This window comes from Phoca vitulina, unplaced genomic scaffold, assembly GCF_004348235.1.
Source record: "Phoca vitulina isolate PV1807 unplaced genomic scaffold, GSC_HSeal_1.0 scaffold67, whole genome shotgun sequence".
NCBI lineage: Eukaryota > Metazoa > Chordata > Mammalia > Carnivora > Phocidae > Phoca > Phoca vitulina.
In genome coordinates this window covers 4,268,664-4,281,509 of record NW_022589770.1, presented here as the reverse complement: position 1 = coordinate 4,281,509, position 12,846 = coordinate 4,268,664, and the positions used below count along the sequence as shown (strand labels likewise).

The window sequence follows — 12,846 nt, the reverse complement described above, 5'->3', positions numbered from 1 at the left end:
GCAGGAGCAGCCAATGGAGATTTACTGACCTGTCTCTGCTTCGGCGAGAGGGGAAGGCAGCGTTGCAGCCAGCCACCGTGCAGACATGCATCTCTTTTAAGTGAACATTCCTGTAGTGGAGCTTCACACTGTAGGAGCTTTTGAAACTCTTCTTGCACACGTAACAGATTTTGGGGTCTGGGCTAGAACACAGGTCGCCTTCTGGGGAGAACTTTTGAGGGCTGCCATAATTCAGAGACGATGTAAAACTTTCATGCAGGGCTGCCATGCTGGCCCCCCCACCATTGTACAGTCCATACTGGCTCATGTAAAACATGTCGTATGTGGGATCTGTGAATTCTTCCTTCACCTTGATGACATCCTGGTGAGAGGGCTCACTGTGGTTCTCATCAGGCCTCTCACTGCTCATCAGGACTTTTTCGCTCACTTCACCGTGAATGTGCTCATCCCCTTCCATGGACTCCTCACCTAGTTTGGGCTCTGAAGACTCGGACTCATTCTCATAGTCCCGCTCAGGTTCTTGGTCCTCGGAAGTCATGCTGTCAGCCCTTCTTATTTCAGTCCTTGAAATGCACCGGGTCCTGCTATGTTTAGAAAAGTCCTTCACAGACATGCCTGGACTCATCTCCTCTTGGGAGTGGCAATGATTGTCATGGCTCACGTCGTTGACCACAGCTGCACCATCGTTGGGGTCGTCGTCTTCATCATCGAACTCGTCAGCGGTATCAATGATCTCCTTCTCAATCTTCACAGGCATGCTGGACTTCCTGGGCTTCTTCTTGGGTGCCAGGTCGGCACTGGGCTCATGAGTGGCCATCATCACTACTGGTGCTGTGGGCTCAGAGGGTGGTGGGGGGTGCTGCTCTATGGTACCACTGGCTGGAATGATGGGACTGGTCGGGAGGGAGGTTGGAGGACTCACCATTTCCCCCGGAGTGAGTAAACTTCTATAAAATGGAGGAACTGGCTGTACAGTCTTCAGCCCAGAAAACACCAGCTGGCTAGGCAGAGGATTCTGTAAGACGGGGTCTAGCGGGGGAGTGGTAAAACCCATGGGGGGCCGGCCAGGACTTGTGAGTGTGAGATTTGATTTTGTACTTGCTATGACAGGGGTGGCAGCTCCTGATGTGGCCCGAATTAAATCTTTGTCTCGGTTATTTCGTAGCATGGGCATGTGAAGGCGAGGATTAGGGTTTGCACTGTGGCGATTCCGGCTTCGGAGGGAGCTAAAGACCATGTTGCAACCTTCGATGGTGCATCGGTGTTTGATCTTCAGGTGAACAGCATTATAATGAATTTTGAGAGTACCTTTGTCATAGAACGTCTTCCCACATGCGTTACAGAACACTCTTCCTTTCCTGGAGGCTGACCCCATCCTTCTCATTCGGTGAATCCGAAATGAGCTTTTTGGGTGTTCAGTTTTGGTCAGATCACTGACTGGGGCAGAATTCTGAATGGGGGATACGCAGGCTGGCTCGGTTTTGGGCTCTACATTAGTAATGCTGGTCAGGGCATTTCTATTGGGTGTCTGGTCATTCTTATAAGGTGTGGGAGATACTTCAGATTCACTGCTCTCATTGTATTCATTCTGGGTTGAAAGGCTTGGTTCCCGCAGCCTCAGTCCCGGTTGCTCTAACAGTAACCCGTTTGGAGGCAATCCTAGCAGTGGCGCCGAGACTGGGTTTATGTACTGGAATGGAAGCAGAAATGCAAGGCTGTTGGGGATGTTTTCAAAGTGATGAATGCTGGAAGGGTTGCTGTTCTCTAGATGAGCAAGAAGGCTGGGACTCCGGGTGCGATTATTGCTCTCAATGAAAGTCCTTATGTCTGAGTCTGTCTTTGAAGATGGTACAGCTACGGCCTGCCCTTCTTTCTCCTGAATTGCCATCAGCTCCACAATGGACTTGGTTTCTCCAAACCGCAGAAACTGCTGAAGGGTGATGATTTCCTCTTCTCGAGACATGATGGCCCAGCGGTCCAGTACCTTGCCGGCAGCATCCTAGAGGCCACATCAAAGAAACAACAGACATAAACACAAAAACTTATTGATTGTGCAAAATTATTCAATGCAACTGAAGGTGCTCTGCCTGCTCATGAAACCACTGAGAGCTACTGCAGAAAACACGCAAGCACCGTTCATAAAAGTCAACCCACAAAGCAAACTTTTCTGCCATGCAATTGCAGTAATTAGAGTCACAGTTAGAGAAACAGATTTTAGTTTAACGTCAAAGCAAACAAAATGTAGACCACTGGGGCTCTGTGATCTAACATGCCTTCACTACTGCTATTTTAACAATGGTCTATATAGAATGCAACTATTTAGCACATATTAGTATAAGACGTGAACTCTTGGTGTGCAACCCAGTAAAAATGCAAAAAATGGTACCTGGATCCGTATTAAATAGTGACACCATAGGAAGGGATTAAGTACATTTTGTGAAATTTATCTCTTCGCCACAAGCAGACACGATACTGGCTTCAATTCCTTTAAATAGGAGCTATTATACAACTTTCTGAATCAAAACGATGAAGAAAGGAGCTTTGCTGTCTGTGCCCCCATTACTAAACTGTATTTTTCTCTCTGTATCGCCTGTATTTTAGTGTCATTTACTAATAGCCAATCTCATAAGGTAGAGTTAAGGAAAAACAGTGATTGTACTTTTCCTGAAAATTGACTGTAATCCTAGGATTCAAAGTTTGAGTTAGACTTTAAGTATTTGACTTTTTATGATCTTGTTATAAGTGACAGTTATAGATATTTAGAAAGTAAACATGTGATGGATTTAGATAGAATAAATGTGTAAAAATGTTGTCTCTTAACATCCTCCTCTGATAGCAAAGGGAGTCCACAGAGAATACACATCAGTAATCACCAGACTATGTGTTGTTAAATATACATTAAAAAGCATTTCACACTTTCATTTTTGCTAGTAACTATGAGATTTGCCTGGAGGTAGGACTTAAAAATCCTGCAATGTAATGTCAGGCAATCCATTTCAGCACGGGCTGAGAGAAATGTATTCAAATGCTTAAATAATGACTCCATCGTTTTCTAGAGCACAGCTTCTTCCTAACCAGGATGGGAACTTTTGCAACCTCTGTGAATAATACTTGCCCCAACCTGCCTATCAATTTAAGAAAGCATAAAATCTTTTTTTTTTTTTTAAAGATTTTATTTATTTATTTGAGAGAGAGAATGAGAGAGAGAGAGAGAGAGCATGAGAGGGGGAGGGTCAGAGGGAGAAGCAGACTCCCTGCTGAGCAGGAAGCCCGATGCAGGACTCGATCCTGAGACTCCAGGATCATGACCTGAGCCGAAGGCAGTCGCTTAACCAACTGAGCCACCCAGGCGCCCCGAAAGCATAAAATCTTCTTAAACAACAAAATTAGATACTTATTCATTACAAAGAGAAAAACCGTAACATTACAACGGAGAAACCTAGCAGACACCACCTTAACCAAGTAACGAAAGTCAACATCACCAGTGTTAAGCATCATCATGTATCTCCTGATATATACTGAGAAAGGCACGTCATCCTTTTCTTGCCAAAGTATGTATAACCGCAATCTAAATCATGAGAAAACATTAGATAAACCAAAACTGAAGGACATTCTACAAAACAGTGGCTAGTACTCTTCAAAGTGTAAACGTCAGTAAAGATTTTTAAAAAAGGACCAGAGAATGGTTACAGATTGGAGGGGACCAAGAAAATAGGACAAATAAATGTAATGTGAGATTCTAGAGATACCAGACCAGAAAAAGACCCTTTAATGGGAAAACTGGCAAAATTTGAATAAAGTCTCTAGATCAGTTAATAGTATGGTACCGACCTTAATTTCTTAGTTTCATCAACTGTGCTGTGTTTACGTAGAATGTGTCATTAGGGGAAGCAGGATAAAGGGAACTATACTATTTTTGCAATGGAAAATTCTACCTCAGAGACCTTTCTATTCAGCTTTGTGATATCAAATTCTCTCTGGACCACAACTGTATGGTCTGAACCAAGACAACTAGTTTGATTGTGTAAGGAGATACTTATCATTTATTTAAATTACTTTACAAAAAAGAAGCTCTAATAGTTATGTGCCATTCCTGGTAAGACTCACTCCAGCATTCTATCATTTTACGTAAAGTATACGTGTGGTATGTGCATGTGGGTGTCCATTCCTACAAAAATTTTCCCTCTTTCATCTTGTAGATAACATGAGCCTTCAGATCAAATATCCTCATACAGCTATCTGCTCAGAATACTTATATAAAGATATGTATATATGGTGACTCTGGGTGATGCTGGAATCCTGCAACAGCCAGTTTTTAAAAAGTATCACTCAATCGGTCTCCCTTACATGCTTTTTCTGGAATAGGGCAAAGCAAGGGGGAGTGTTGGGTGTTGTAGGTAAATAGAGAAATAAATTGTGATTTTGTATAGATTATCTCATTTGAACCCCATAATAGCTTCCAGAGCTCAGCAAATGTGTAACAGATGAGGGGCCAAGGGTGAAGGAAAGGGGGATGGCTGGTTGAGGTTGCCAAGATGCTAACTTGGGGTCTCGGACTCGAATCCAGAAATTCTGACTCTAAGTTCATGGGGTATAATGACTGTTGTCCATAATGTCTTTTCCCAGGTGGGCACACTGAGTCTGTGACAATAAGGAATAGGACTTCTGCACAGGGCTGGTCTCTGGAGCACTGTAATGTCCTCCTCTACACCATTTTTCTTTTACCATCAAATCCATTCTCTTAATTGTACTTCTATGGAAGCTTTTACTATGGATCGTTTCTCAGGCTGCAATGCGACCTGGCAGCACGCAGTCATTCCTTCCCAGGTAGCCGGCACCTAAGTCCGCATGTCGATAATGTACTTACACAGCTGGTGGCCTCTGGTATTAAAACAACCCTTAGAAACCATAGCAACTGATCAAACCCACCTGAGGCATCTCCTTTCCATCACCCTCCTATCTTGTCTCCCCCAGCAGAACACAGCAGTCCCCAGTCCCACATGGTTTCTCTTTTCTCCTGGCCCGCCACAACGCCTGCCGCTCTTTCTAAAACCACTGCCTTTCAGACCTCTTTTAGTCCTGAGTAGCTGTCTCCGCTAAAATGGAACTGTTAGGTTAAACCACTTACTTCTGGTGGAAGAGGTCCAGGTAAGCAAGATTTAGAACTTTGCTGGTAGCCTGAATCATAAAAGAGAAGCTCCATTTATAGTGGTAAATGGAAACGGCGATTTACAGTTACATAGAAGGACAACATCACATCTTTGCAAACAAATGTGCTTGGGAACAGGACAAACATCCACATTACCCACTCAAACTGGGCATCCAGGCAATATGAAGCGTCACAGAAGTTCTTTCCAAAGAAGCCACCTTTCATGTTTGATCAAGGGTATCTACTATCATCATGCTCATAAAGAGAGCAACTGCAGAAAGAAACAAGTTGACTTTCTTATATAATATAACATCATGGGTCTGCAAGCTCAATGCTAGAATGGCTATCGGTTTTAGCACATCCTTGGATAAACTGGTTGAATGGGATTTGGAAGTCACCAAAGGGGAAAAAGGAAGGCCCGGGTTCTTTTTTCCTGAAGATCTCAGTGACAGAGATAAGCATGCTCTGGTGCAGTGATTCTCAAAACAGTGGCTTGGGACTCCTGTGTTAAAGCAAGCATTTCCATGAGTGGTCTATATGCTATTCAAAAAAGACCGGTGTCAATTTTTTTTTTTTAACCAGTCTGCAAATAATTGAGAGTAATCATTTAGAAGACTTTGAGACAATGTGACAACTGCTGAAGCAATGAAAAGTGTGATGATTTCTTTTTTATTAATTTCTTTTTATTTTATTTAAGTATTGGCTTAAAACTTAAGGGGGAGGTGGGAAGGGGGTAACTGGTCCTTCCTAACAGATAATTTGAGAAGTACAGATCTAAAATCTTGGCCCCTGTGCCATGTCAAATAAACTTTACCAGAGTGAATAAGAGCCATAAAAAGAGTTAGGCATTATCACAGAATAAACATTAATAAAACAAAAATTCAGTCTGGTAGACCAGTATGAATGTCCTGACTGTTGACCAACCCATAACGGGACATGGGTCTTGTGCACGAATAATAAACCACAGCAGATTGTGTAACTGGACTCTTGTCCTTCTCATTCCATTTTGTAGTCTGTGAGTCAGTTCCTTAAGGCTTTCCCATTTGTAACCAGAGTTCAGTGACCTTTAAACCTTTACATTGGGAATTGTTATTTACAAAGTGAGGATAATAAGATTTACCCTGTTAAGTGAAATGCAAGGTATTATTATATGTATTGATTTCTTGTGAAATAACCAGCTATACTATTAATTAAAAGATGAGTAAGACCAAATAATCCTAACTTATAAACCAGTTTCACTGGGTTCAGAAAAAGTATAAAACACTTAAAATATTTACATGTAAGTATTTTAAATGAAAAGATTTCCTTTTATTATTTTGCTGGAACTGGTGATTATCACTCAAATCTGGCACCTGGTTCTGTATGGCTCTGCAGAGTGCTTTTTAAAAATCTTTTTTGTAGTAGAATCAACTGTCATGGTTTCAGTGGTTTTATTTAAGCCCTTTCTTCATGTTAAAATATAGTATATGACCCATAGTTTTAAGATCAAAGTAAGGTTGGTTGGTTTTTCTTAAGGGAAAGGGACAGTAGAGAAGGGAAGGATGTAAAGAGATGGAAGAGAGACCAGATAAGACACTTTGGGATAATTAGATTGTCAGGTGACCTCAAGCCCACAGACTCCTCAGTCCAAGAAGAAACCCATCTGTGTTCATGGCAGGCTACAACCATGCCACAGTATGGAGGGAAAACAATGTCTTTCTTTCTGTCCACACATGTGAATGAGGGAGGAACAGTGAACACAGCAGAGATCTAGGACTTATTTGCTCTAGCATTATTCAAATTATTAAGAAATAAGCAAATAGCTTTTAACTCTAAAAAAGGCAGAGAACAGTTTAATTTTCTATTCTTATTACATGAACTTCTTGTCAGTCAAATTAAGGCATATATTTTTAAAAATCCTAAAATGATTAGCTAAAAATATTTCCTGTTTGATATAATTTTAAATCTTTTAATTAAATGATACTGAGCTATAGAGAATGCTGACCACCTAGAACAAAATCAGAGGTTTATGAGATATACTTTTTGATTTCATGTCTAGATTTGAAGTGTGCTATCTTAAGAAATTATTCCAACATAACCATATTGGCAACTTATTTTCATGACCAGTTTCCCATTGGAATTTTCTATTTTTTATCCTTCAGGATTAATTCAAGTATCAAGGCAAGAAGAACAGGGCTGGGTAGAAGGTAGAGAATTACCAAATTTCAAGACTATGTAGCTTGGTACTCTATCAGGTAAAACTTAACAGTAATTGTAGAGTTAAAAATTGATGAGACAATGCTATGAATCATAAATTTTACCTGGTTTTCTAGATGTGTAAGTCTTAAGGGTAAACAAAGAATGGGAGAGCTATGTGACAGAATACCACTGAGCACTTAAAGAATAAATTAGTGATCCACAGTAAAAAAACATGGAGGACTCTCAAAAGCATTAATGTTAAAAATGAAAGAAATCAGACTCAAAAGACTACCTCTTACCATTCCAATCATGGAAATTCTGGGAAAGGTAAGACTATAGAAACAGAAGGAAGATCAGTGGATGCCAGGGGGTGAGGGTAGGGGAGAGGGGCTGACTGCAAAGAACACTGGGGAACTTTCTGAGGTGATGGAAATGTTCTATATCATGACTCTATCTATGTTTACATGAATATATACACTTAAAATTGGTACATTTCATTGTATGCAAAAATATACCTCAATGAAGTTGACTTAAAACATTAAATCATGCAAACTGCATGAAGTCACACTCAGAATTCAACATTCATAAATTTCCTATTTATAGACCATCTTACTTCTTGTTTCCTGCATTGTTTTGTGACCAGAATAACAAACACACATGTTTCTCCCATCAGTAGGGTATGTACCATAATCCACTGTGACATGGGGAGTAAACATAAAGATTTCCTTTTTCTTTTTTTTTTTTTTTACCAAAAAGATGATTTTTTGCTAATATTTTATATGTGGCTTTATAGTAGTATGTTACTAATTTAGAAACAGCTTTACATATATTAGGGTACAAGCTCATACATTTTTACTAATGGGGTGTGTAGTCATAAAAACCAGAGACTGCTTCTCTACACAGCGAATACTGACATGCGGCAGACATGTACTATGCACATGCACCTTCACGAACACTTTGGATGGTGTTGATGAGGAACTGTCAGCTAATTCACCTTATCTTGCCTCTATCTGACTTTGTGCTGGATGCTTGGTTAGGTGGACATGTGTCAGGATGTGACCCAGAAATTAGGAAATATATCATCTAACTGCTGGGTCACCTCAGGAGCAAGCGATGGGCTCAGGCCATTATCTCAGATGATATGAACAGGGGCATTCCATCAACTTAACAGATGGGGTCTGCAAATGGAGAGATCATGGGTACCACTCGTGGGTGCAGAGGGCGGGCTCTGAGGACTGGAAGTAGCAGGAGTTTGAGGGAGATACTCTGTGGAAGGGAAGCCTTTGAATATTACGTGTGGTTCAAGAAAAAATTATAGAAGTCATAAAACTTTCAGTCCTCTTTTGTCCCATTCTCCCAGTAGTTACCTGTTTTAGAACTCAGATGGGTCCATATGTAACATGCAAATATTTCTGTTTAAACTGTCTTTCTCAAGTCAAGCCACTGTTAAAACTTGTCTCTTCAGCCAAAAAGTTTAACTGGTCTGGGTGCTCTCCACTTACATCACGGCCAATTCCCCCCCACCCTTTATGTTAAATTTTATCTGTCTCTGTAATTTATATGACTTGGCAATCCTAAGTGTGCATGGGTCAAAGTTTCGTGTGTCTATGTGCCCGCATGTGTGTGTATGTAAGCAGGCAAGAAGGGGAGAGGAACAAAATGGTAAAAGAAAAAAATTATCGAAAGTAATAGATTCTGGGAAGTACTTAGGGAAATTTTTTAAGCAATGTTGTGATAATTTCTGAGAAACACTTGAAATTATGTGGGAAAAGAACTTGGCATGCTTATTTGTTTTAGCAAATTTACATTTAAACAGATATTTCTTGGAGGGCACTGACTGAGAAAGATGCACCACTAGCATATAAAATATGTACTGGAGCAGTTTGGTTGTGAAAGTAAACAAAATTATACCATTCTTTATTCACACAGAGCTCTTTTACGTGATTGTGCTTTTCCACTATTTTAGGCTAATGTTTCTAGGCCAGCTGAATATCTGTAGGCAGAATGAAACATACTCGTTTATACCATGATTGCACCAAATGGTTCAAATTAGACCTGATTTAAAAAAAATCAACATTTGTTTCGGGTAATGAAAACCCTACTCAATTTCTATGATTTGGAAATATGTATTTTACAGAATTTCTCAAGAGCATCACTTTACCTTCAAAATATAAAGCTGACCAGTCATATCCTTGCTTCCTCTGCTCCTCTCTAGGACAGAGGTGTCCCATGAGAAAGAATCAACAGGGTGTGGCATAGAAAAGAAAAACTTCCAACTAATAATAATCAAGACTGTACTTTATTTGTTAACATTTATCCACATGAACATCCCCTTTGGAAAACAAATATGCTTTCCTCATCAACACAAGACCATCATTGTCACGAAATGAACGTGCAAACATGAGAGCTGGGTATATTTTGGCTTGCTGTGATTACAGAAGCTGGTGATCAATTCAGTATGTCCAGATTATAAAAACCTTGACTTGAAATATCTTTCTGATTCTTCCTTTTTCTTCCCAAGGAGAAATGAATGCTACAGGAATATCCACCATTGGTTAGAATGCTAGAGCTCTCAGAAAACCTTGCATTACAGAATTTTCTGGCAAAAGGAAAACCTTATTAGTCCTTGTTAACAGACATGTTAACACTGAAGTCTCCTCTCCATAAATACTGCTTGCACATAGGGATTGGCTTTAAAAGAGTTACTTATCACACAAGTTTGCATGTACTGAAATATGCATATGTATATAGAGACATGACTACCATTCTTGGCTTACTCTTAGTGTACATGAACCTTATTATAAATCAGTATTATAACATTCAAAATGCTTGACTATGGAGAATGGTGGTATAGTGAGGTAAGGCATATTGAATTAATTGCAAAAAAAGGACAAAGTCAAGGGATGCTTCCCCTTGGATGGAACTGGAAGTTTGATTAGCATGGCTCTTGATTGGAGTTGGTAGCAGAAGAAAAAAGCAACATGGTAATTTTCTGTAATTTTAGGTACTGGTGTTGACATTTTTCAATATATCAATCTCTACCCCTTCTCTGATCCACATTTGAAAATACTTTTCACCAAAGAAGATATCTTTTAAGAGAAAAAAATTATTGAAAAATTGAACAATATATCTTCCCAAACCGATCACCTCTCTATCCAAAATAACATTATCAAAATGCCAGGGCACTAGTTTCAAATGGTTCTTACAATTTTTAAAACATATTGTTTGACTTTTGATAAAAAATTCATTTCACTATAGAGTGTTCTTCATTATGGACCAGATAAGAATATATAATTCATAGGAGACTATCACTTTTTTTCCCTTAGTAACAGTCTGTATAGCGTTTTTACTTTAAAAACTGTGATTATGATAGATCACTCCAGGGTTACAACACATTTAATCATAGAAGCTTCAGCTAAGCTCTATTAAAGGCCTGTCAGGATTTCTTCTTTGTACCCAGGAATTTTAGCTTGTCTAGCTTAAAACAAGCCATACGCATTTCCTCTATGGGCATTTGTTTGCAAATAAATAAAGCAGGTGCCTTGCTTTGCCATATAAAACAAAATTCAGAGGAGTAAATTACTTTCTGTAATGTCTAGAATTGCACTTCCAAGATTCAAAAGTATTTTTCAAATTACCTAGCTCCATTGTAAATCAAACTTGAGAAACTTCTAAAGACATGATATATTTTAATGTTTAATAATAGTATCTTAGGAATCATTTAAGTTTCAAAATAGAGAATCTTAAACCCAGCTGATATTCTTAGCATACCAAACTCCAACATAAAACTACCCGTGTGTGAGTCCTTAACGTAAGAGAATATCTAACTCTGTACCTGTAGGCGAAAACAGAATTTGTATCTTAAAGTTTCAGATTTTTTATTCATTTAACATGACTTACACATAGTCATCCTTAGAGGGAAATAAAGAATGTAAGTGAATAACACCTAAATTCTAGTCTTGGTTTTGCTAATGACCAGCTGTGGTGGCTGTCAGATCACCAATACCCAGCTTCGGCAATCTCCTGTATAAGTAAGTCTTACTAAACTTTCTAAGCCTTGCTACACCAAAATTCCGTTATTTGGCTCTCAAATTCCATCACTCGACTATCTATGCTGAGAATCTGGACACATAAATAATTTTAATTAAAATTATTTTAAACTCTAGGCTAATATTTTTCCTTTTAACCAACTTGCGTACAAATTATTTTTTTAGAATATATATATATTCTAGATGCTTCCCTTGATGCTTCTGTCTGGGGCTACTTATCAGTGACGTAATTAGAGGTACTCATTTTTCTGGATTAATTTTTACTCCTAGTCAATCCAATGATCAGTTCAAGTGGAAACTTTGCCTGAAAACTAGGGAAACTGCTCAAAAAGTCCCTAAGAGGCCATGGGAACCCCTCAAAATCCCATCAGTTATGGTTTGTGAGAATTCTGCAACCTGAGAATCAACCATTCCAAAATAAATGCTGTACCTCCATAAAGCTGTAAGTAACTACCTGTGGTCTTCCAACAACCTTTGCAGTTCCAAGGAAGAGCAGTATTTGCATATAAGACCCTCCCTCCAGCTAAACCCTTTAAATAGGCACAAGTTATTCACTTGGTCGTTCAGGACAGCAAAGGAGCACTTTGAAATCCTCAGAGACGACACTTAGAAACAGGAGGAAGGAGAGGGATGGTCCCCGAAAGTGGTCTTGTTTTCTTCTCCCCTCAGACATAAAGATAAAGCCCGAGTCCTAGGACAGCTATAAATCTGCTTGCTTTGCAATAAACAAAACTTACCAGATCCCCTTCTAACATTTGTGCTTTGAGGATGGCATTTTCTCATTTACCTTTCTTTCTATAACCAAAGTTCTGCCACTGGGTTTGTAGGAAGCCTCCATATATATTCTAGGGGTCTGTGCTGGGGCTTTACATACTTAAATATAAATGCTAAAGACCCTGGCATTTCCTGATGTGCTTTCCTATAATGTCTGACAAACAGCAAAAACATGGAGGCAAAAAAACTTTTTTCACAAGGAAAGTGACTTTACACATCAGGTAGGGGCCAAAACCTTGGGACAAATTCAAGGCCACAAGCTCTGAACTTTGACATTTTATCTCTGAAACCAAGATAACCCAATACTGGTGTGTGATCAGAGATTCCAAAGCTTGAAAGGATGATTCTATTTCACATATTATACTTTGAATTACTCCACAATTGGAGATGATGGAACAACCCTAAGGAACTTTAACATATTCATTAGGATATAAGGGAGCAGGGGTAGAAAGGGACTGAACACTCACTAAACAGTATTCCATAAAACAGCAAGGTTTGAGTATTCTATAAAACACACGGAGGACGGAGTGTGTGATTGAACAGAAAGATGTATTGGGAGATTTAACTTTGTTCTTCTCTGGGTATAAGAATGGCAGTAGAACACAAAGATTAATTTCCTGCTTTAGCATTCATCAGGGAACAACACATTATTACTTGTAACACATACACAAGGTTGTTGATGGATATACTTTCCTT

The 12,846-nt window shown here is 39.3% G+C and overlaps 1 protein-coding gene across 2 annotated transcripts in view; it reads right to left on the bottom strand.

The window, feature by feature from the left end:
- BNC2 (basonuclin 2) overlaps positions 1-12,846 on the bottom strand; it is a 289,169-nt gene that overhangs the window by 16,441 nt on the left and 259,882 nt on the right. For both annotated transcript variants that reach the window (XM_032392417.1, XM_032392416.1), the window contains one exon: positions 30-1,999. In XM_032392417.1, the coding sequence (XP_032248308.1) occupies positions 30-1,999 (1,970 nt within the window). The remainder of the gene's footprint in view (positions 1-29; positions 2,000-12,846) is intronic.